The sequence below is a fragment of the Camelus ferus genome, chromosome 24 (genome assembly GCF_009834535.1).
Source record: "Camelus ferus isolate YT-003-E chromosome 24, BCGSAC_Cfer_1.0, whole genome shotgun sequence".
Classification (NCBI taxonomy): Eukaryota; Metazoa; Chordata; class Mammalia; order Artiodactyla; family Camelidae; genus Camelus; species Camelus ferus.
In genome coordinates this window covers 3077269-3102117 of record NC_045719.1, presented here as the reverse complement: position 1 = coordinate 3102117, position 24849 = coordinate 3077269, and the positions used below count along the sequence as shown (strand labels likewise).

General features: G+C 44.3%; 1 protein-coding gene across 3 annotated transcripts in view; it reads left to right on the top strand.

The window, feature by feature from the left end:
• Positions 1 to 24849, top strand: part of PTPRM (protein tyrosine phosphatase receptor type M) — a 604888-nt gene that overhangs the window by 285440 nt on the left and 294599 nt on the right. For all 3 annotated transcript variants that reach the window (XM_032467107.1, XM_032467106.1, XM_032467108.1), the window contains exon 7: positions 850 to 1143. In XM_032467107.1, the coding sequence (XP_032322998.1) occupies positions 850 to 1143 (294 nt within the window). The remainder of the gene's footprint in view (positions 1 to 849; positions 1144 to 24849) is intronic.

Genomic DNA, 24849 nt, shown 5'->3' with positions numbered 1-24849 from the left:
GGGGAGAAACAGAAACACATAAAAGGCACAAACCCACCTGCAGAGAAACATTCCTGAAAAAATACATCACTAGAACCTAGGTTTTTTTCCTCAGATGGAGATTCATGAAATAGAAATTTGTTGCATATAGAAATTGGAATAGAGACTTTCTTGGGTTGTAAAGAGTGTTTGCTACTGATCGCTTTGAGTTTTATCAAGCTGGGCTGAGGTTGTGCTTTGCTTTAGAATTTTTCTTTCTATTCACTGCTTTAATAAGACTCATTACTGGAAGTTCCCTGAACAGTGGCCATGCTGGACTTTATGATCACTTCTGTAGTTGAACGAGGCCATGGTGTTGGCTCTTTGGGGGAAACGAGTCATCCTGGAAATGCATTTATGATGAGAGAAACTGTCATCTTATCCATATGTTTAACATGGTGATCTCTTTGGAAACAGAATTCAATGACCTAACCAGTACCTTTGATGCTTTGAAAGACATTCTTGACAGTGGAGTGCCTTCTGGGGCTTAGTTACTGCCTCTGGAGAGAATTTTAGCAAGTTGCTTTTAGTGGAAGAAAAAAAAATCCTTTGATGTCTATGGATCTGTTTGAGAAAATGAATTGTGTCCTAAAACAAACTGTGGGTCTCCCTCCTGGAGGAAGCCTAGGTTTGAAAGATGGCTTATTTCACAGATTTGAACACTGCAGACTCCTGTCAGGACGCTTTGTCATAGTAACCTGAATGAAACCAGTCTTACCAGCTCATTCCTGAAATGTTAGTCTTCTCTGTTTGGGTAATTGATGTTCTTGTAGCTCCTCCTGAGCGGAAGACCAGAGTGTTTGAAGGATGACCCTCTGGTTTGCCTTTCAGAACCCCCTGTTCCCATCGCGCCCCCACAGCTTGCCTCCGTGGGGGCCACCTACCTGTGGATCCAACTCAACGCCAACTCCATCAATGGGGACGGGCCCATCGTCGCCCGCGAGGTGGAGTACTGCACCGCCAGCGGGAGCTGGAATGACCGGCAGCCAGTGGACTCCACCAGTTACAAAATCGGGCATCTGGACCCGGACACGGAGTATGAGATCAGCGTGCTCCTCACCCGGCCCGGGGAGGGCGGCACCGGGTCTCCCGGGCCTGCACTCAGAACCAGAACCAAGTGTGCCGGTGAGTCTGGGGCTCCTGGGATGGGTTGTCATTGTCCTCTGCAATCTGACCTGCGGGCTCGGGGTTTATCAGGTGGCTCACACCCGTTCCTCGGCTCTGCCGGGATCCGGGATGGCCGCAAAAGTCCCTTCGCCTGTGGACTTCCGGACCTGGAGGCTTGGTATCTCTCAGGAGGTCTCCACCCGCTTTCCCTGTTCTTCATTTACACCCTCCTACGAGTAGCCCATAGTGCATACGGGACTTACTCTCAAGTTGACAGGAACTGTCTTTTTTAATGATGTCTGCTCAAGGGTTGGAGCCTCTGGCCCGGCCCCTCTGTTGTGCGCTCACTGCTTGTGTGCTCGCGGCCTGGGGGAGCTCTGGACGAATAGATTCCGTCTTCCAGGGTTTCAGCGCTGCCTTTTTATTGATGGGTGTTTAATGGAGGGGCTGCTTGCCAATAGCACGGGGCCCATTTGTAAAATAAGCAACGGTGATTTGTGGGCTGCGTGCAGTCTTTAAACTCCCAGATTGTAAAGTCTAATTGATTGTGCTGACCCCGCTCTGCGGCTTACACAGAGGCGGGGTTGATGGAGAGAGAAATGCAGAGTCTTCTAAAGCCCCAAACCCTGCGGAAAGCACCCGTTAGAGGTTGCAGTGCCTTTGCTGTCTGGCGACCCTCGGCCAGAAGTGAGAGAGAGCAGCTTGGGATGCTGACGGGCTCTTCGTTTAGATGAAAGAACTCTTGCATTGAATTGTGAGCCGAGGTGAGGAGACCCCATAAATTTTTATAGTGTTAATTGATTCTCTGGGTACCATTATTTAGGAGGACGCTAATCAATAGGTTGCATTTCCTTTTGAGTTTTATAAGTACTCGAGCACGAACAGTCTGGCCCTGCCTGGTAGGAGAAATGATTAAGTCTTAACAATTCTATCCGCTTCATTCTTTCTTCATAATTTGGAGTATTGAGTTTCCAGAAGCCCAAAACTCATGGGAAGAGTTCTGTTTTGTTGTTTTTGTTTGTTTGTTTGTTTGTTTGTTTTTAGTGGCTGTACCCTTTTTTTTTTAATTGAAGTAGAGTTGATTTGAAAAAGTTCTGGTTTTTTAATTGTATTTATTTTTATTTTAATTAATTAATTTTGTTGACAGGGAGGCAATTAGGTTTATTTATTTACTTATTTATTGTTTTTAATGGAAGTACTGGGAATTGAACCCAGGACCCCGTGCATGCTAAACAGGCACTCTGCCATCAAGCTATATACCCTCCCCTCCAAAATTCTGGCTCTGTAAAAATATATTTGTTAGAAAAGGAACAGGACCCTTTTTCTTCTGGAGGATACATGCTGTTTGGGGGCAATGACGGTCCTGCCTTGTCTACCCAGGTCTGTTTCCAAGGAAACTGGGGTCCCGTGCCCAGAAGCTCCCATCGCCCTCAGCGCAGGGTCTCTGGGACAAGAACCGTGGTGATTCCTGCAGCCGCACTGGGTGGTTCCCAGGAAAAAGGAATTTGATAACACTTTCTCTTCCTCACTTGCCAAAACTATGTCATCTCTCCTCTCTGTTTAGATGAATAAAATGACCCTTCCTTTTTTGATGTAATTTATCACCTGTTGTAATGCAAACAGCAGCTGTTTGTAACACCATAGATATCGTTCAGAGGAATTGCTTTCAGATCTGTTATTTACTTTGCAACTGCCTTGTGACGTCTCTGGGGCTGATACCGTGACCCCCATTACTAGGGGCGGGGAAACGGAAACCCTGGTGGCCTGCTCTCCTCCAAGCATGATCTGCGGGCGGTCAGTTTGCTTTATTTCACTGCAGTGTTATTTTGAGGAATCCTGTTTGGGGCACGGTGATATATGGTCTTCCTTTCTCTCCAAAAGAGGGTTAGAATCCCACTGCCTCGGCTGGAGAGACGGTACCGTGTGTCTCATTCATCACTAACACCCCCCCCACCAACCTAATGTTTTCAGTTCTGGTCTTTTTTACGCATTTTTTACATCTTTTCTCTTGGTTTTGTGCCTGTACATTTCAGGTATTGACACAATTATTATATACATTTCCCCTAAATATAATGCATGTGTCTTTGTCTTCAAGAAGCCTTTTTGGGACAGCTGCATGATGTGTAAATATAGAACCTTTCACAATAGGCCAGCAGTCCTGTTTAAGACATTAGACCCAATTTAGAGTGGATATTTGCATGCCACCCCTGTGTCTTGAGATGATACAGGACAACATGTGGGGGGAGAGGAGGGCCGTGTCCCAGGTCTCGGTTGAGTCCCTGGGACGTGCCCCACCAAGTGTGGGTCCTTGGCTTTGGGCAGGAAAGAATTCAAGAGTGAGCCACAGTTGAGTAAAGGTGGATTTATTCAGAGAGACACACGCTCCATAGACAGTGCAGGCTTCAAAAGGCAAGACAAAGGCCACGAGGTGTGGGGCTGTTAGTTTTTATGGGCTCAGTAACTTCATATGCTAACAAGTGGGAGGATTATTCCAGCTACTTTGGGGAAGGGGCTGGGATTCTCAGGAATTGGGCTACCGCCCACTTTTTGGCCTTTTATGGGCAGCCTTGAATTGTCCTGGTGCCTGTGGGAGTTCCGTTTACCGTGTTAACGTATTACGGTGAGCGTATAATGAAGCTTAAAGTCTGCTGGAAGTCAAGTCTCTCACCATCCTGGGCCTCAAGGCCTGCTGGGAGTTGAATTTTCCACCACCTTGGCGTTAATTGGTGTGTCATTCCCTGGATGGCTATGCCCTGCCCCCTTCCCTCCTGTCTCAAAAGCATTGACCTGACTTAAGCAAGGAGGCACGCTGCTAAAGCATGCTTTCTCCTAAAACATGCGGTGGTTGCTGTAGCAGGTGTGTCCTGCACGGGCCCTGAACGTTTTTGAAAAAGCGGTGGCTGAACAACTCAGTCTTAGGAAATAGAAGTATGTTAGGTGAGAGGGTCAAAGCGAGAAGTAAGGGGGGAGACACAGGGTAGGTGAGGGAAGTAGCGTCCAATGGGCCTTTCACTGTAGGAAGAAAGGCAGTTTCACCCTTCCTTGGCCCGAGACTTTGAGCAAACCTGCAGGGAAGCTTGGTGACTGCTCTGGTGAGCTGTGTGAAATTGTGACGAGCAGGAGAGCAGGACGGATTTGAGAGGAAGAAGGCGGGTACCGCAGGCTAAAGACTGAGAAGTGGGATACGGTTCCAGCCTGATCCTCAGGTGGTTTGCGGGCACTTAAGGTTCAGAGAGAGCCAGCCAGGGATCTCATAACCTGAGAGGGATGCTGGGCATTCTGCAAAGCAGATGGAAAATGGAAAACAGCCTCAGCCAGACAGGAACAGTGGATGAATCGAATAAGGGTGACACGCAGTAGGAGTAATTGTGCGTCATCGCATGGGATTGAAAAGGTCAGTTCCCTGCTGGCGTGGAGTCAGAATCATAAAATTTAGCTGCAGCACATTTAAAAAAGGAGATTGAGGATTTGGTTCAAATGCTTATGAATCTATAATATGGTCCATATTCTATTAATCACTCTGTAATGCTGTTTCCTCACTCCCCCACCCCCAAAAACCTTCTTTAATCTTAGGTTACATTAAGAAAGCAAACTCCCATATTGAAGGAAGTGATAGTCTTCCTTTCTACAAATGCCTGGTAGCCCCCCTATTATGGCACTTAGTTGTAGTCCCTGCATTTTAAGAGAGAGCACAAAATGGACCAGCTAGGGGCAGTGGGAAAAACTGAGAAAGCTGACGGAGAAGAGCAGGGTGTGCTACAGATTTCACCAGTGCTGAGTCATGTGTAGTGAGTTTCCAGTGGCTGATCCATTCAAGCAGAGCCTGATGTAGTGGAAGAAAATTTCCATATTCATAAGAGGATTAAGCTGGCCAACCCTGAATGTCTCTTCAACATGAGAATTCTGTGTTCCGTCTCTGATGAAATGGTCTGTTGTGTGGTTCCACCCTGGAAGTGTCTGCATTTACTTCTGTTTTATCCTTGCCCACATACTCCACAACCATGCTCATCGAGTCTTGCTCTGCAAGCCAGTGGAGGTCTGTGATGATGTTTGCAAAAATCTGAGCAAAACCAGGGGAAACAGTTAATTTTTCATATGACTAAATAGATTTAAATTTGAAAGAGTGACCCTAATGCTGAGCTTCCTGCCTGATTTTTATGCTAAAATACCACTGTCCTTAAATGGCAGCGCCTTTGGACTAGAGCCAGAGTCGGCAGTGAGAGATCAGGCTCTGGGACCGGGCTGCTGGGGTTTGAGTTTGGGCTCTGTCTATTTCTAGACAAGTGACCATGGGAAGACTGTGCACTTCTCTGCGTTGCTGTTGCATTATCTGTGGACCAGGCGTGGTGGTAACAGTGTGTATCCTGTATCTCCTAGTGTGGCCATGAAGCCTTAAGATGCTGAGATGCTAATTCATGTAAGGTGCCTAGAACAGAGACTTAATAGCAAGTAGTCAATAAAAGTTAACTGCCAGTGGAAAAAAATTTATCTTTTAACATGCTCATTCAAAAGAATGCGATGTTGGCAACCTGATTCCATTGCCTTACATTACTTACGTGGTAAATGGAAAATCAGAGGGACGCTGTTTCATATTTGGGCTCACATTTGAGCACATTTGGGCTGCAGTTGGGTGGCATCCAAGATGGACTCCAGTCTCTCATTTTTCCTGTTTAATCTGTTCCGTTTGGACAACTCTGTTCTCATGCCTGGGCTGCACCACTGAGACCCGTCCCATCATGTCTTGGTGACACCCATGAAATCGTAGTTTGCTTCTTGTGCTGAAATGGAAGGATCACTGTTCATTGCCTGTCTCTGAGCACTGGAATTGATTTCGTGTGCGGCTTGTCGACGTGATCTCATCACCGGGTCAGATTTCTTTCGAGAGTTGCACAGTAGCACACTGCCAGACCTCTTGCCTCTTGTGCTTCTGAAAATTATTTTCGGGTATCTGCACAGGCTCTGCACGTGGGACCTGATCGAGTCAGTTAGCTTCTCTGATTCTCTAAACAGCAGCCATGACACCAGCCCTGACAATATCAGAGGTGTTTCTGAAGATGAGGTGAGACATTTCCTGTAAAGGTATTTTACAAATGAGAAAATGCTCTGCCTCTATGGGCATTAAAAAATGATTATAGTCAGGAGTTAGTTTCAAGACCTATACACGTATCTAGTTATTTTCCAACTTTGCAGTACAGCTATAGTTGGGAAACCTCAGAGAGTTGAAATTATTTTAGTATCCAGTGAAGCAAAATGCAATTTAGTTTGTGTTTTCTATCATATCTTACATTCTTCTAATTATGTGCCGTGTGTATATCACAAGTCATTAACTGGTAGCTACTTGAAAAAGAGAAATGAGTGATGCTGTTAGATTGATTTTCACAGTGGACTTCTTGTGTGTTTTATTTTGGGATATTGCTTTTTATGTATCCTGGTTATTGTTTAACTGTGGTTAAGTGGCTTGCTAATAACTGGCCTCAGGAGTTAAAGAAGGATGATGGTAAACTAATGACTTACCGATTAAGAACGGTGAGAGTGGAAAAAAGCTTAACTGAAATGTGTTCTTTAGAGTTAATATAACTGAAAAATATTTGCAAGAAGAATGCTTGCGCTGTTTAAAACATTTATTCGTAAGATATTCACTAAGCACCCACATTTGCAAGGCTCTGTTCCAGGCCCTGAAGGCAGAACAATAAGACAAGATCCAGCTTTCAGAGGGAGGGAGGGAGGGATGAAGTGTACAGACGATAAATAAACGTGTGTATGTATGTATATACACATAGCTGCATGTGTAATATGATAAATGCTATGAAGAGAAACAGAGAAAGAGATGGAGAATGGAAAGGTAGGATATTTTTAAATTAGGTTTTAATTTTTAATCGTGATAAAATTTATCACTTTAACCATTTCTGAGGGTGCAGTTCAATAGTGTTAAGTACATTCAACTAATGCCCAGGACTTCTTCATCCTGCCAAACTGAAACTCAGCACTCACTCCCTGTTCTTCCCACTGCCCAGCCCCCGGCCACCACCATTCTACTTTCTGTCTGTATGAGTTTGACTCCTCGAGGTCCCTCATGTGAGTGGAATCACACAGAATTTGCCCTCTAGTGACTGGCAATGTCTTCAAGGTTCATTCGTATTATAGCGTATGTGATTGCACCTTTTTAATTACTCTGATAATGTTGCACGGTGTGTACTTACATTGTGTGATTCTTTGTAAACCACTTTGAGACCTTAAGCAATGATACTGGTTTTCCATGAATAATTCTCAATGTTTAAAACAACAAGGTCCTACTGTATAGCACAGGGAACTATATTCAGTATTTTGTAGTAGTCTATGAAAAAGAATATGTAAATTATCTATCTATATATATATATATATATATATATATATATATATATATATATATCTGAAAATACAACTGAATCACTATGCTGTACACCAGAAATTAACACAACATGGTAAACCAACTATACTTCAATAAGAAAAAGAAAAATAAAAAAGATTACAGGCAAAGAATAGTTATGACAATAAGAAAAATAAAATCAAGGCTTCCTGAAAAAAATTCTCAGTGTTTAAGAATGCTTCATCCTTCTGACTTGTGGAAATCTTGCCTCCTAGAAGAGGGTTGAAGTACACAAACGTGCTAAGTCAGAGGGGTACCGCCATCCCATCAACAGTCAGCCTTCTGTTTGTTAGGAGTAACGAGTGAGAAGAAAGCAGAGAGTTTTTAAAAATAATGAACTTTCAACTAGTCAGGGAGGGTACATTTTATACCTAGTTGCATAGAGGTATATAGCGGTTTTATATATGCCTCGTTAGAACCTCTTCTGTAACCGTAGTAAGAACTTCAAATATGTGTTACGTTAAAATTCATTTCCATTCTACTCCGGTGGTTCGATAGCCTGCAGGCCCATCTACCTTATCTGAATGGCTCTCAGTGACACGAGATACGGGCCATACTGTTTATCTGCTTCAAGTCATTTCACCGTCCAGGGCCCTTTGGCCTGGGGAGAGTGGGTCTGTGCTGGGCTTCGTGTGATGTGTGTTTTTGTGTGTCTCCTGTCCTTTTTGATGGCGACTGGATCAGGTGCGTCTGTGTGGCTCTCCCACGCCCTGGCCGCGTGCTCTCGGATGACGACATACTTAGCACAGGAACAAGGGGGCCCTCGGGGCATCCTCCACGCAGAGGCCTGCTTCCCTGGCGGTGGGAATGTTCTACTAACTGCAGGGTTAATGTTCTGCGTTGCCTTTCATCATACTCCCTGAGAGCATCCCCAGCATGCTTTATGTAGGAGCACGCTGGGTCCCACCAGGCCCGGTCTAAATCTTGCGAGACTAGGGCTCGTATTGGTTTTGAAGTATTGATTCACTGTGTTTGCTGAATGTGACACTGGAGTGATTCATTTTAAATACACTTGAATGTGAGTCACATGGGAGATGAATAGTGATGGTTTCTTGGCCAAAGGGCCTCTCATGTGGCCCAAATTGCTGCATTCCACTGAAGGCGGACCTCTCTGTGTCTTTTTATTTATCATTCTTGGTTCCTCTCATGGGAGCAGAAGAGACGTTCTGGTTGGAAGGGGGCTGATCTGAAATTAAACCCTGCCAAACACTTAATTTGTTTTCTTCCTAAATCAAGGCTAGCCAGGACAGCACACAACTGTTACTAGCATTGCAGTATGTATTTGGACTCACACGGGTGACCACGGGCACTTGGGGGCAGGAGGGAGCTCCTCTAAGCTGTGACAAAGGCTGATATTCAGAATGAATACAGGCCAAAGACCTCACTGGATGGAACAGAATTTATTTTTAATTTAGGTTTATTTACTAGGGAAGAAACTAAAGTGCGCTCATTCTAATTCTAAAACAGCTCTGCCAGAGGGCAACAAGTTTTTAATGCATTTCTCACACAGTAAATCATTAAGAACCTTTGTTAATTATAAACATTAAAAGGGCTTAAGAAGGATCTCCCCTATTAGACTGCAGATGCAAATACACAGCATCGGGCGGGGTCCCTCTCTGCCAGAGGACAGGAACGCAGAAGCAATGCGGCACCATTTTTATTATAACATTTTCAGTCCCTTCCTTACAGGCCTCGTGCCCCAGAGGCTCTGCATACAAACCTCAAGTCCTGCTTTAAACTCGGGGTCAGCACTTTCCCTGGTCTGAGCCCAAGGCCATGGCAGCGGCAGGCGGGAGGGGATACAGTCGAGCTACTGGAGCAGTCCTGGATGAGAGGTTGGAGGTGCCTCTAAAAAGACCAGACAAGTGGAGGTGGCGGCTTTCAGAGTCATCGTGGCCCCGACTTCATGACTCTTAAGTGCGGGGATAGTTCTCCAGAAGCTGTCGAGCAGGCCCCTCGTCTGTGAAGAGTGATACTAACAGCACTTCTAGGCGTGATATTGAAGTCTTGGCGGGCAGCTCCCCTCGTGGCTTTGAATAAACGGAGGAGGCAGAGACGTTTAAGAGGGAGATTTGGGGATTATCAGGAAGAGCCTATGGCCTCCCCTGGCAGTGCCTCTGATGGGCCATTTAACACTGAAAAAAAATCACAGAACCCATCTAAGCCACACTTCGTACATCTTATCAATGAGGGAATTGCCCAGGTTCCTGGTTCTAGGGCTCTGATTCCATCAGTCCCTGTCAGGCCCTTTGCTGTCATAGAGAAACATTCCTGTGGCCAGTGATGGTCCCTTACCAAGCGCTGACTGCAGCCTGTTGAGTGTGGTCCTAAGGTGATGCCTCCACTTCCCACGGAGGCATCTTCTAGAAAAAGGATGATACCTACTAAATCTTATTTGGACAGTTTTAAAGAGACCCTAGGTCATCTAAATCTTCCCACAAATCTCATATATTTAGTAAAAAGAAATGTGCTGATAATGAAATTACTAATTTTTATTAGAGGAAAAGCCTTAGTTCCTTATCAGACTCATGATGCAGAGTTCTGTGTTGTGGCCTCTGTGTAGGTGCTTAAGATAACACCTCATAATCACTGTGCACTGCATGTTTTTTGTCAGGACTTAGAACGTCGCTGACCACTCTGGATTATCACAGAGGTTGGTCAGTTGTCACTGCCTTTGTCAGTGTTTTAGACACACTCAGAGAAGACAGTGTCCATTGTTGGTTAACTTCTTCCACTTTGAAGACTGACTGACTTGGGTTGAGTGAGGCTTCTGTCACTAATAGCTAAAAAATATCTCAACAAACTACTTAACCTAAGAACCTACATTTCTAATAACTCTAGTCTTTTTTCTTCTCAGTTAGCACCTTTCTTCACAGCACTGTTGGGAGAATTAAATGTGCTAAATGCATGAAAAACAGTTAGCCGAGAACTTTGCTTACCTGGTGCACGCTGAGTTCTAAGTAGACCTGCTTGCAAATTCTGATCAAATTAATACACTTATTACAACTGTAGACACAGACTACTATGGCGAAATCCTCCAATAGGACTTCTAAGCAGGTCAGTCGGGTTTTGTTGGACACACTCATCAAGTTGCACGTTGCTTTAAGTAAAACAAAAAATAGGTATATGTCCTTAAGCTAATGTCAAAAAATCAACTATATGTCTAAAAAAAGACAAACCAAAAAACTGATGGAAAGTTCACTGGAACCTGGGGAACCATATTCTGACTCTTGCCAGTGTTGTCAGGATAGGAAAAATCACAATGACCCAAAGTCCCTGAAAGGGTTGCAAAGGACATAGGATAACTATGAACGCTTTATTCATATATGAGCTGTTAGCCTGCAGACGTGGGCGTAGTGCCATTATTAGTGACTTGGTGAGCCCTTTTGACACTTTGGCCATTTGAAGCGTCCTGCCCCAGACCCTGACCCCTCTGAGTTTTCTCGGAACACACAGAGCTGGACAACCACGGTTTGATTAGAGCAGTGGGGCAGCGTCTGCAGTACGACCGAGGCGTCCTTGCTCACTTACCTGCAGATGTCAGAAAGTAGAGGACACTCACTGAAGGAGACAGGGATGAGAATCCTGATACTGTGGACCTAAGGGACTGAAGTACGCAGGCAAATTCCTCCCCTCGGGGCTGCTTCTGAGACGGGCTTACCTGGATTCTCTGCCCTGACCCAAGAGCAGGAAGAACTTGGTATTGAGGACGTTTCAGGAAAAGTTCCTGCACCCTTTGCTCACCAAGTATGCTCTGTGTCTGGGCCTCAGACTCAGCACGGCCAAAACCAATTTAGTGAATTGGGAAATGGATGGATTTTCTCTGCGACCTTGTACGTCCCGAGGGCTTCCATCCGTTCTTGCCTTGGCAAGCTCAGACTCATCCTCCTTCTGTCAAACCAGCTCTCTGCTTACGTGTCCCCACTCATGTGGAAGGTAACTCATCGGAACACATTCAAATGCATTTGGCCTCCAATTAGAACTTGTCTGCTCCATCTGTAAGGATAATACCACTCATGTTGTTAAAAATTAAATTAACAAGAAGTAAAATAAATGAGAGCTAAAACTTGCAGAGTAATAGCAACAGATTATGAAAGCGTGATATGTCAAAATTTTAGTTTATGAGGGTTAAACATGTTCCTTTGTTTGTGTAATATTCTTAAAAATTAATTTTAAGAATATAAAGAACTGGTAATTACCTATTAGAATAAATTGCGAGTGAATAGAAAGCTTTAAAAATGAATAATGCATATAAATGAAATTAAAACTACAAATGCCGGAAATTTTATTAGGAAGTACGGTTATATCTATTATTAAAATAAGGAAGATAATAGAACTGTTTGAGATCAAAATTGCTGATCTCTCATCCATGTTATTACTTCTGTAGAGTGAATAATGTAAGTAATATAACTATTCAGGTAAAATATTTCTATTGACCAAAAAGCAATATTTCTTCTTACAGATCTAGACAAGCGACTGTTGACATGCATTTATAGTTGGCGTCGAAAACTCTTTGTACAATATATTACTGATAGGCAAGATACAGATATTAAAATACATTTTTAGGTATTATATATTGTTATTCACGATTCTTTACCTATATTGTATTGCTTTTTAGATGGCTCATGAATTCATCATAAATAATATTTTGTTTGTTAATGTTTATATTTTATTAATGATTTATTTTAATTACTGAAGTCAGAGGTACCAATTAAGAAGGCAAAAGCACAGACATAGAGAATGTAGAAATTCATAGATCTTGTCTTGCTTTCTGTTCCTTCCCTGGGGACAGTGCTCTCTGGTGTTTATCTCTCCACATCTCTCTCTGTGCGCATTTGGATGTACAAACATCAGTCTGTGCTCCAGGCCTGTTACTTAGGAATTCTGACAACACGAGATTGTACTGTACCTGGGATTCTGCAGTTTGACTTGACATCTGTCAGTCTTCTCTCAGCATCTCTCTAGTTGCCAGAGTCTACTGCAATATTTTTGTATTTAACTCATTCTTAGTAGTAGCTGTGCATTATTCTGGAATACAGATACCCCAACTATTTAGTCCTTCCTGTTTTGTTGGATGGTCGTTGTTTTTTTCTGTTAAAAGGAATATTTCAATAAATATCTATCAATATATCCCCTTTTATTAAAATACCCTTTGTTTCTGTAGGTTACACTTTTAAGGTAGAATTGGTGGGCCAAAGATGTGTACATTTAAGATTTTAGTTGATTTTGTCAGGTTACTTTCCAGAAGGTGCTAGCAAGTTAAACTCCATCAGCAAGGTGTGGGAATGTTAGCTTCTGTATTTGCTTTTGAGCATGGACTGTTAATGATCCTTTACTGTGTGTTACCAGTTATCAGTTTAGAAATGGTGTGTTACTATATTTGCATTTTACTATTTTTTTGTGTATGTATTGACTGTATTTTTTAATCATCAAATTATCTATTTCTATTCTAAGGATGTTAGTCCAGTCTTTCCTTTTTCAGTTTGTAGGAGTGTTTTATATAGCAGGGTTATTAACCATTTGTCTGTTACATGTTTTCTAAGTATTATTCCTTATTCTACCATTTGTCTCTTGACTTTATTCATGGTAGATTTTCTTAGAGAGGAATGTTTGGTTACATCTATCAATCATAGCCTTTAGGACTACCCATATAGTGTTAATATGTAATTAGAGTGTCACTAGAATTTAAATGAATCCAAACATACATTAATTTATTCTAGGTAGATGGTCAGCTATGCAGTAACTTTTACTAATTATCATTTTTCCTAGTGGCTTGTTTTCCAGTATTGTTTCAGAAGGTATTTTCCACATTTTCTTTGAATTTTTTAAAAATAGTTCATTTTCACACTTCAGTCTTCAACCACTGAAATTCTGGTCAGGACTTACAAAGAAGACTACGGGCTAGAGAGGCTTCTGGGAAAGGTTCCTTCAGTGATGTAAAAGAGAAAGGGTCCTTTCTCACCTTTGGATGTTATGTGATGTGGCATCCAGGAATGCAGCGGGCGTCGGGTGACCACAGGGGAACTGGGAGAAGGACAGGCACTGTGAAAGCTGAGTAGATGTACTGAATTACAATACCCTCCACACTTTATTTTGGTTTGCTTGCTTTCTCTTTCTTCCTTCCTCTCTCCTCCCCTCCTTCCTTCCCCACCCCCTCCCTTCCTCCTTTCTTTATTCAACAAGTAGTTATGGAGCCCCTCTTATTTGATAGGTACTCTCCTGGGTGTGGGGGACACAGTGGTAAAACACCAGCCCCCCAGCCCTCACGGGCACAGGTTCTGAGTTACAAAGTCCCCCACTGGTTTGCAGCACATGTACCTATTTGCTTGGAGCAAAGCTTGCAGAGATTCCCAGAACTGTTGTAGGGAGGAGGTTCTAAAAGGAAACACAGACATCAGGGCACACAGGAGCTTTACATATAAATTGTTTTAATTGGGATATTTTGGGCTGCAAGAACAAAAAGGCATCTCATACAGACTAACCACAAAGGAAATGCATCAAAGTGGAGTAACAGGAAGCCTGTGGACAAGTCACACTTTGCAGTTTATTACCAGGAACGTGAGTCCCTTCCAGATCTCTCCTGCACTGGCTTCAGCCCGGAGCTGTAAGGTGGCTTTTAGAAGCATCTAGGAAAACATGCTTTGTTCAAATCTGGCTGAGGAAAGAGAGAAGCATTTTCCTAAACTAGAGTCTTAACTCTTCTTTCAGTTTGTTAGACCAATTAGAGACCAGTGAAAACAACCGGGAAATTTTTATGAGTTGATTGACTTGGTGTTTTTATTCTCAAACTTTAATGTGCTTTAGTGATATTGGTACACATCAGAATCACCTGGAAGGCTTTTAAAAGATAGATCACTGGGCCCCACTCCAGATTTTGGGGTCTGGCTCCAGAATTTATATTCCTAACAAATTCCCCAGTGATGCTGAACTACTGGTTGAGACTGGTTTGGAGAAATAAAGATACAGTCTTGCACTGTACACTTATTACTGTGGCCAAAATCTAGGAAATGGACACCACCACCTGCTGGGTGTGGAGCAACTGGAGCTCTCGTTCGTGGCTGATGGGAATGCAGGACGGTGCAGCCACTTTGGAAGACAGCTCTGCACTTTCTTAGAAAGCTAGACGTACATTACCACACCATTCAGCTGTAGAGCTTCTTGGTATTCACCCGAAGGAGTCAAAACCTTATGTCCCCACAAAAACCTGCACAAAGGTATTACAGCAGCTTTATTCCTAATTGACAGAACCAAGATGTCCTTGTGTAGGTGAATGGATAAACAAACTGGGGTACATACAGACAAATGAGTATTATTCAGTGCTAAAAAGAAATGAGCTATCAAGACATGAAAAGATAGGAAGGAGATTTAAATGCATACTACCAAGTGAAGGAAGCCAATCTGGAAAGGCTATGTATGTATGATTCCAACTCTTTGACATTCTGGAAAAGGCAAAACTAAAGAGACAGTAAAAAGATCAGTGGTTGCCAGGAGTTGGAGGGAGGGGTGAACAGACAGAACACAGGACTTTTAGGGTAATGAGAATACTCTGTATGATACTGCAGTGGTGGATACATGCCATTGTACATTTGTCCAAACCCACGGGATGGAGGACGCCAAGAATGAACTGTTAACGTAAGCTGTGGACTCTGGGTGATGATGACGTGTCGGTGTAGGTTCATCAGTGGTGGCAGACGTACCATCTGGTGGTGTGAGCTGGTAAAGGGGGAGGCTGTGCTTGCATAGGGCAAGGGATATGTGGGAAATCTGTACTCCTGCCTAAATTTTGCTGTGAATCTAAAACTGCTCTAAAAGAAAAGAAAAGAAAGATGTATCTTTGGGTTGGGGGATGGGATGAGCCATCCCTGGGCCACGAGGTGTAAAGAAGTAAGTAGCTGAGTGAAATCAGGGGTTTGGGGACCTACCGGGAAGGGAAGCAGTTTAATGCGAGCGAGCAACAGAGTGTCCATTAGACAGTCGCTATGAACGGGATGCAGTATTTTAGTCAAATAACGATTGAGAAATTGGGTAAGGTTTATTTCTGATCTTGAGTAAATGTGTTCCAGGTTGTAAGTACTGTCTATGAGTAAGAATTGGGATCTGCAAAGAAACTTGCTTTAAAAAAAAAAGCTTGATTTGAGCAGGATACTGAAAGTATTGGCTTTAGGGATCAGTTGGAGATCTGTTCTTCTTACTTAGTGTGGATTTAACCTCGAGTCCACTTGTAACAGGAGACATTTATAATACCTGAACTGTTTAGGGGATGTTGGGGTACAGCTCTCTGGGGCCTCTCACGCTTCTGCGCATCTCGCCAGCAGAGGCGCTGATGGCCTTTGTTCTGGGCTGTCTTCTCAGGGATGCTGGGAGAGTGAGCAGCCTTGAGGGACAGCGGCGATGCCTCCTGCTGGAGCAGAGGGCAGGCTGTCTTCCTGTTCAGTGTAATGAAGACAATACCTCTCTCTGGAGCAAAGGGCAGACAGATGCGCTTACCTGCAAATAAGAGATGTGGATTCCCTGCCCTCAGGGCTCCTCAGGGGAACACAAACTATTGCTTGTGCAGTGTGGCTTGGACCCTCACTGTTGCCTCATGGGACTTCGGGGCCAAGAGGACCAGAGAGCTTGGAGCCAATGCTACTCATGTTGGTAGTAATCAAGCCCTTCATTTCTGACCCAGGAATCTCATGTCTTCTGCTCACATCCAAGAAAGTCAGGCAGCTAACTTGTTCATTTGAAAGTTGAGTAAAATCTGAGACTCTCGAGAGTTCTTGACAATAAATACTTAGAAGAAAAAAAATTAGTTCTTTATAACTTCATCTGACGCCGGCATTTTGATAAGTAGGAGATCAGACCTGGACAAGTAAAACAGCTTGCTCAAGTGCACAGCGAGTCTGTGTACACAAGTGCGCGGCGAGTCCGCGGCAAGCACTTCTCATGTCAACAGAGAATCAGAGCGGACACAACCGAGTGGGGTGGTCAGCTGTAGACAGCACAGCGCCGTAAGCTGACAGGTGATTCAACACCAAGAGGTACTTGGACGAATGAAAGAGCGTTACCGCCCGCGGTCATTGGACTGTGCCTCTGCTGAGAACTGCCAAGTGGGAGTAGTTGTCCGCCTCTGTTTTCCCTCCATTGGTGTGTTTGCTGGTTACCGCCGTCCTGGGGCCGGATGCCAGTGTACTTTCTATTACAGAGCAGAGCTCTGTTTGACCACAGGTATTAAGTATGCCTCGCAGCCGATAGGATGTGCAGACGTAGCCAGGTGGTCACGTTACATGTTTTGCCCTCCGTGAAGCTCCGGCATGTTCGCGAGACCATCTCTCTCCCTTACTGGGCGGGTGTCATTAGCATGGCTGTTTTGGTTTTACACGGTAGCACGTATCTTTTTCCCTTTTGAAAGAATTTCTCTGCAGTGCTGTGAAATCGTAACTCATCTATATTTTATCAATAGTATCCCTGACCCTGACAGTGTACTGGTCACATCTCAGCCTCAGATCTTACAAAGTTTATATCATAATAGTCAGGTTTGGATATGGACTGTTACGAAGGTCTGTGAGCAGATGAAAGGGTATTCTTTCCTATAAATTCCAATACGGTTTCATCATTTTTTTTTTTTTTTTTACAAACAAAGACACATCGCTCCACCCTCAGAACTGCCTAGAGTGACTTTTAAAAACAAAGCTTCACCTGGGAAGCTGGCAGAACATGGCTCTGTGTTCTCCACCTGTGTTGCCGCTGCGCTATAGGCCAGTGGCCAAGAACACTGAATGCTACCTGGGTGACCTGTCTGTAAGCTGGGTGTTAATTCCCCTGTGGCCATAAGCTCTTGCTGTAGCCAAAGTGAAAATAAAAGTGAGGCCAGAGAGAGGGCTTCTGCAGATGGTCTGGAAAGACCAGCCCACAGAGGAAATCCTTGACACCCCCCCCCCCCCCCAGTTGTAGGTTCCTCCTCTGGCCACCCTTGTGTGACTCTCTCTAAGTATATAAAACACACAAATGTCCCAGGAAGCCTGCAATTCCTGAGATGACCTCTAAAGAAATCGGCAATATCAGTTACTCAGTATATAAGATTATCGGGGGTCTGGGAAGACAGACTCCAACAGCCGCCAACTATAATTCTTCCTCCTAAGTTTGTCACCTGGGCATCCTTGGGAACATTTTAATAATAGGTTGAGAAAAGTAGACCTAAGCTTCTCTTCTGGACAGATTATGAATCTGAAGTATTTCATTTGACACGGAGAGTTAACATGTCACATGACGTATTTATTAGTCCAGATGAAAAATGTTTAAAAATGACGTTTAACTTCTTTTTCCAAAGAGAGTGTGGAGGCCACAATATATCTGCATTACTCATCTTTGTTTCAGCAGTTTATGCTCGGAAAAGGATATCATTTTGAATAATTGATAGCAGAAATGAACTATAAAATAAAAAAAGGAGAATGTCCCCTGACAGCTTTACGCAGAACATCTTTGATTTGTTTCCATTTTAAACTTGTAAGACATTAGATGCCCGATTCAGGAGAACTTGTTTCCATGCGTTTGACACTAAGGCTTTTTGCTTGTGGTCCATGTGGCTTCTGATTCCCAGGAAAACATGGGCAGTGAACATTGTCAGGGCTCGTAACTTACGGGGCACACATAGGAAGCCCATAACTTGTGGGGATTATGCGGGAAAGAACCTATACTGAGCTATGTGGGTGGTGGGTCAGGGTCTCAGGACGGACAGACTCTTTAGAAATGTGATGTTGGTCCCCACAACTGGGCATCCTGTGGCCCAGGCAAGTTGACACATCAAATTAACCATCACAATCATGAATGCCAGAAATTTACGTTTAATTTGTAGACAGCTGAATGTGGTGCTGAACTTAGACAAAAGTTTGTATGAGAGAAACTATTAGGAAATACATTTATTAAAGTGACACATGCATCTAATTAATCAAATCCATTTGTTTATGCTAGTCTATTTGATTTAATATGCTTTTACTGTGTGTCAGTAAGAAATGGTATGTTTGGATTTTTACACGTGTGTTTAACAGAATTCTCATGTCTTGTGAGAGCCTTGCCTCAATTCACGCATTTATTTTTACGCAAAAATAATTACTGATACAATACTGAGTCCAAGTTAAGCAAAGAAATAATCACCCTCTATGAGCTGGAGGTAAGACCCTGGGGAGTAAATACTTGTGTTTATGGACATTAGTCTAAAGTGAGATCTTAGACCAGGTTTGATAGACGCACAGAGGTGCACCTTACAAAGGCTGCCTCGCCCACTGTAAACCACACGTTGTGAAGGAACCAAGATCTCCAGTTCTGGATGGCAGTGTCCCCAGCTGTCCCCGAGCAGGATGTCAGCAGGCTCAGATTTCTTTCTACTTTTCCAAAGACTTATTCACCGTCTCTGGGGGCAGTGGGCACTAGAATAAACTTTTCAAGTTGGAACGCAGCACGTGGCTTTAAGACAGAGGAAGAAAGGTGGTTGGGATGAACTGGTGAGACATTGCGGGCTTCAGGAAAGAGAATGCCATTTCCAAAATGTTTAGTGGAAAAATGGCATCTTAGAGCCAACTGCAGATGTCTGACTTGAGGGAGAAGACTGAGCACGGAAGCTTTGAGAGAGAGTGGAGGAGCGAGCTCCAGGCAGCCTGGGCCTGAGACCATCGGCCAGAAGCTGCCTCCGTCACTTTCCATCCTTGACGATGTGGATGCGGGAAGGCATCATCCGAACTCTGCTGAGCAGGGCCAGCCCTTCCCGTTCCTGTGTCCCCTGATGGGGTACTGCTGGAAGTTGTCCCCCCAACCTCGGAGACTCCAGGATGGAGCTCTGCGTGTGCCTGGGTGTCGGAGTCTTTGCTGCCAAAACTGCTGGGATCATTCCTTCCACCTCCCAGTTTTGAACGGCACGAATCATCGGCCAAAACCCACAGTGATAATTTGTGTGTGTGCGTGTGTGTGTGTGTGTGTGTGTGTGTGTGTGGCCTGAAAGTTTTATTGGAAGTGCCATAGAAATGAACAAAAGCTGCTGAGAGAGGCACCACCACTCAGGCAGGTTTTCTGGTCCCAGGAGGCTGCGTGAAAAGTACTTTTTTTTATTCTTCCCGCTATCAACCTTCATACACACCAACTTTACTAACTTCAGAGGGCTGTCTTCAGATACATACTCCAAAATTAGGACCAATGATGAAGTGATTTCAAGGATCCCGGAATCAGATCTGCACTGCCTGTGAATCTTCCATCTCATTTTCTGCACCAGTCTCCTCTCGGGGCCAGCAGTGTCCCTGCTGATGGCCTTCCTTTGCTGAGTTCTAGCAGCAGGTTGGCCCGATGAGGCTGACTGATGTCAGGTAGCTCTGGCAGGAAAACCTGCCGGCAGAAGGCTTGAAGACTGGCCTCACTGCACGAGCAGTATTCTACCAGTGTTAACACATTTATGGCTCTCGGCACCAGAGTTCACTGTCAGCACCTGCTGAGCATTAAAATTGATGTTTTTCTTTGGTTCCTTAAGCAGTTCTGCTTCACCTAATGCCGTGAAGGTTCAGAATTTTAAGAGTTACCGTTGAATGTTGAGAACTGCTCCTGATGATTTTGGCCGTCAGTGGACCCCGTGGGATGAGATAATAGGAAAATTGCAGGTAGGTCATGTGTCCACGCGCATTCAAGCTGTATTTAGATTTACGAAGCCCTCCCCGGAGGCAGAAACACTGCCAAGGGGTCGGACGGTCTGCTCTTGTGGAAGATAAAGGAGTTAACAGTGGCGTGGGACCCCGTGTTTGAGAGTCTGTAGTCCACCTGCCGTTGACGACCGAGGCTTCATTCTGAAAATGGAAATGATGACATTGAATGGAAAACTCTGTTACATTGTGTCACACACTGTGATTTTTTTCTGGCATGTTACCTGACAGTTAAAGATGTTAAGAGAGGAACCCATCCTGACCCTTCTGATTAATTTGGATTCCCCTCGGTAACTGCCTTCTGAACGTGCCTCCCCACGTGTGGCTGTCCTCACCTTTAAAGGGGCAGCACATCTTGCCTATTCTTTAGGGCGCATGTAATATCTAGGAAATACTTCTGTGGGAACTGTCCCTGGGCTACATCTGAAGGAGCTGCAGGGTGGCTCGTCTTTGAAGGAAGGGAACTCTGTGCAGTGGCATTAACCTGGTTAATCACAGGTGGATGCCGCTGCCAGGCTACCAGCCAATCAGAGCCCACTCGCTCCTCCTCCCCAGACGCTGCAGAGTATCCTGTATCAACAGTGAGGGGTGGGCTGTTCAGCTCTGTACAGGCTGTTTCTGACAAATCAATGAACAGCGTAACTATGGGAAAATTAAGGACGATGGTGACGGTTGGCAAAAGGTTAGATCGTTCCGCTTAAAAATCTGAAAAGAAAACCCCCTTTTCCATTTTGCACATTTAAATAAAAGGCCTTGACTTAGTGTTTTTAGGAAGAGGTAATTAAGGAAGGAGAGAAGAAAATGTTCCCTTTCCTGGCGCTTGAGTGCCTTGGTTCACCACTTAAATAAGCACTGATGCTATTTCTTGGTGTTCCGGGTGACTTAGGGTTTAATAATGTGGTTGGTTGACAGAGGAAAACATAATGGATTGTCCTCTGACTTCACGTAGCTTTGGATGCATGTGGCTCCTTTTCTCTGAAGTTTTCGAGGTTGGCTGGCAGAGCGGCGTTGGTGCTGGAAACTGGCTCCGGGTGCTGGTCTCCATGGAAACGAGCACGTGCTCGCGACCCACCCAGACGTCATCCCTTCCACCTCCACAGGCACCGCGAGTATGAAAGGACACAAGAGAGAAATCCTGCCTGCTCAGAGTTTAGAGTCTAGGAGGGAAAGCAGAGAATAAAAATTAAATGCTTAATACGAATTTAAGTGAGGACGGTGTAGCTCAGTGGTAGAGTGTGTGCTTAGCATGCACGATGTCCTGGGTTCAATCCCCAGTACCTCTGTTAAAACTCATAACAAATAAACCTTATTTACCTCCACCCTCCCCCAAAAAAGACTGTAAGGAGGCCGAGGACCTGCCCCGAAGCGGGTTAGCCGTGGCCCCAGGAAAAGCCTTCCGAGGAGGCTTGGGGCTTAGATGGAGCCTTGAAAGACAGGCAGTTCTTGAAGACGTATCAGCAAGATGAAGGGAGGGGAGCAAGGACATTCCAAACGAGGGAGCGTGTCCGGTATCCTTCCTCCCTTGTCAGTCTGTCCTGTGTGCTGGGCGAGACCTAGCGGTGAAGTATGGAAAGTATGGGGCTTGATGCCTGGTCCTTAAGGTGCTTCATAAATATTAGCTGTCATTTTGAAGAATTATGGTTAAAAGATGAGGTGTCATGAGGCAGTGAATAAAGCAGTTGTATTTCCTTGGCTTCTACAATTTTTTTTTTAATAACCTGAAGCCTGGAAGAGTCCGTCACCCACTCTAGTTGGAACCCTACTCTGCCACCAGGTAGCTAATAAACTAAATAATATCACCTTTTCCTTTAAGCCTCACTTTTCTGCCATGGGAAACGTGTCAGTGGGACTACTTGATGTCTGTGGTACCTTCCACTTTGGAATAGAGTGATTTGCTTTGTTATAATAAATGAGAGAAACGGACTGGAGACAACAGAGTTAAAGGAGTCTGTGGATTTCTTTTCCTGATGTGTATTTTTCAAAGAAAAAGTATCACCTATTGGAATGGAAACTTACTTTATATTCCTACTCGTAGCAAAAGACTAAATTATTTGGGAATTAAATTTAAAAGAACAGGTATGCAGATTAGGATTGGCTGGTATTTCTTATATGGAAGTGTCTGTTCCATCCTGACATGAACAAAGTAGGAAATTCTTTGAAATGTGTCACTACAGCCATGAGGCCTGTAAAAGCAGGTGATGCAGACGCAGGAGGACATTCTAGACCGAACGACTCTCCAAGGGCCGTTTGTGGTTTGTAAGATGCTGTCTTTTGTCCTCCTTTCTCCTGGGGTCCTGACCAAATTAATTTTCCTAAAATCTCTTTGGTCAAGTCATTTCCCTGCACAGAAGCCTTCAGTGACTCTTGTCTTACAGGTTAAGTACAGAAGTATTCATCTTCCTTGTCTGGGTTCACCTTCATTTCACTATCCTCTCTGACAGTTTTCCCCAGGACCTTTCTGTTCCTGTGGGTGTAATTAACTCAAACATATCCCATGTTCTCGTGTCATCCTGGTGTTGGTGTCTGCAGTCTCACAGTCTAGCCAGACTCTCTGTTACAAAAGACTCAGCTCAAGAAAGAGGGTTCTCCATGTTGAAAAGCTCTGGAGTCGAGAAGGAAATATTTAAATGTTAGTATGAGGATTCTCCCCAGGCTGGGTGGCAGCCTGCGGCAGGGCAGACGGATACAGAGGGTCAGAGAATCCACAGACTCACTGGAGACGGAGAGAGGTGGAGATAGGGGGTGAGATCTAAACTGGGGATGTGGGACATCGCATATTTTGAGGCTGAAGATGTGTCTGGAAATGCGGGTCAGAGGCAGGGAGGGGCTCGGTGTTCTTTGAGCCAAATGGACTTAAATGTAGTTTGTGTAGATACAAAGGTTATGGACCATAGGAGATGAAGGAAGGAGAGAGCTGGACGCCAGGGGTGGGATTCAGCAAGATGTTTGGATGCCTTGGAAGTAATTTGGCAACAGTATCTTTTTTTAACTGAAGTACAGTCAGTTATAATGTGTCAGTTTCCGGTGTGCATCACCATGTCCCAGTCATGCATATACAACAGTGTATTGAATGTGAAGTGAATGGTGTCCAAAAGACAAAAGTCCAGAAGCAGCAGAGGGTCAGAGAAGAGCCCAACCCAAGATCCTTTCCCGTAATCCAGGGTATTTAGGAAAAGGGAAAGATTTTGATTTAGGAAAATCCAGACTGAAGGAAAGGCAGTGTCTTCCAAGAGAAAACTGGTTTTCCAGGAGGGCCGGGGGGATACGGGGGCTTGGTGGAGCAGGGTGAGGCTGGTTTGGGTTGAACTTGTACAGGGAGAGGTAGAGGAGGACAGATCGTGGGCGGTTCAGGCTGGAGGGTAGACTGGACGCAGATGTTGGTGGTGGGAAATGGAAAACGACAGCTGATGTGTTGATGCCCCAAACCTCCTGACCTGGGCTGCCTGCTGGGCCCATGATGGAAAGCCAGCACTCTTTCTCTGTGAGGGAGAGACTCACTGGGACATTTGCTGATGTTCAGCTCTTCATTGCCAACCAGCTGTAGCCTTTAGTACCAGTAAAAAGCAAACAAACAAAAAAAACAGCAACAAAAACCTCTGCCATGGTTTTACTCATTCCAGTAAGTTTCTTTTAACCCATTTTTGGACTCCTTTAAAGATTTGATCATTTCCAGTGAGTTCTGCTCTTAAATCTTTGCTCTGAGTCACTCTTTGCCAAACGCAAACCATTGTAACCTGGAGGGGACTTTTGCAGAAATGTGGAAACTTGTCTTGACAGTTTCCTACTATGGTCCTTCCACCTTAATTTTCAAATGCAAAGGGAGACTTGAGCTATTTGTGGGTATTGTGATGGGTGATGAGCAGGGTTGGGGGAGGCTCAGGAACTCGGCACGAACATCGAGGACCACGCCCCATGTTTGTGACACCTGAACCCCTTCAGCACTGAAAGAAGAAACACAGTTATTCACATGTATCTTAACATCGCTTATAGTAAAATGCCTAAATTGTAGGACTAGATATAAAGTGAAATGTTTTTTTCTCTCGTAGTCCAGCCTCCCTCTCTTAGAGGATAAAGTCGGGGTTCGTTGTTTCCGTGGTTTCCTTTTCTGTGCTTCTGATGACTCAAGGAGACTGGTCCCCAGGCTCACTGTCGCCCTGGGTGAGGAGGGGTGATGGGAGGTCACGTTAATCTGTGTGACTCACAGCTCAATTGTGAATTCCCGCCTCTTTCAAAGTAGTAATTTGACCTCTGGTAGTTTATTTTTTTAGCTATAAAGTTTTTTTTATTGATTCCATACAACTCTGGGGATAGTACATCCACTTTTATTTCAAACTTAAGGGTTATTTAGAAATGCTTTGTTGTTGTTGTTGTTTTTGGCAGAGAGGGGTTCCTGAAACTCTAAAGGATATCCATTTCTCTGATAGATTATTGTAGAGAAATTCTCTAAGATGGTCACTTTGCTTCTATTGGAACATCCGTCTGGTATCCCACAGTGTGGTCACCTCTGTCATATCTGGAAATACTCTCTATTAACAAAGGGTGTCACAATTCATCGAATGGTGTGTCTCTCGAATCAAGTTTTCTCTTTGAGAAGTAGAAAACACACAAAAGAGTGAGCCACTCACCTGGGCTTGGTGGATGCCTGCAGCTGCTCCC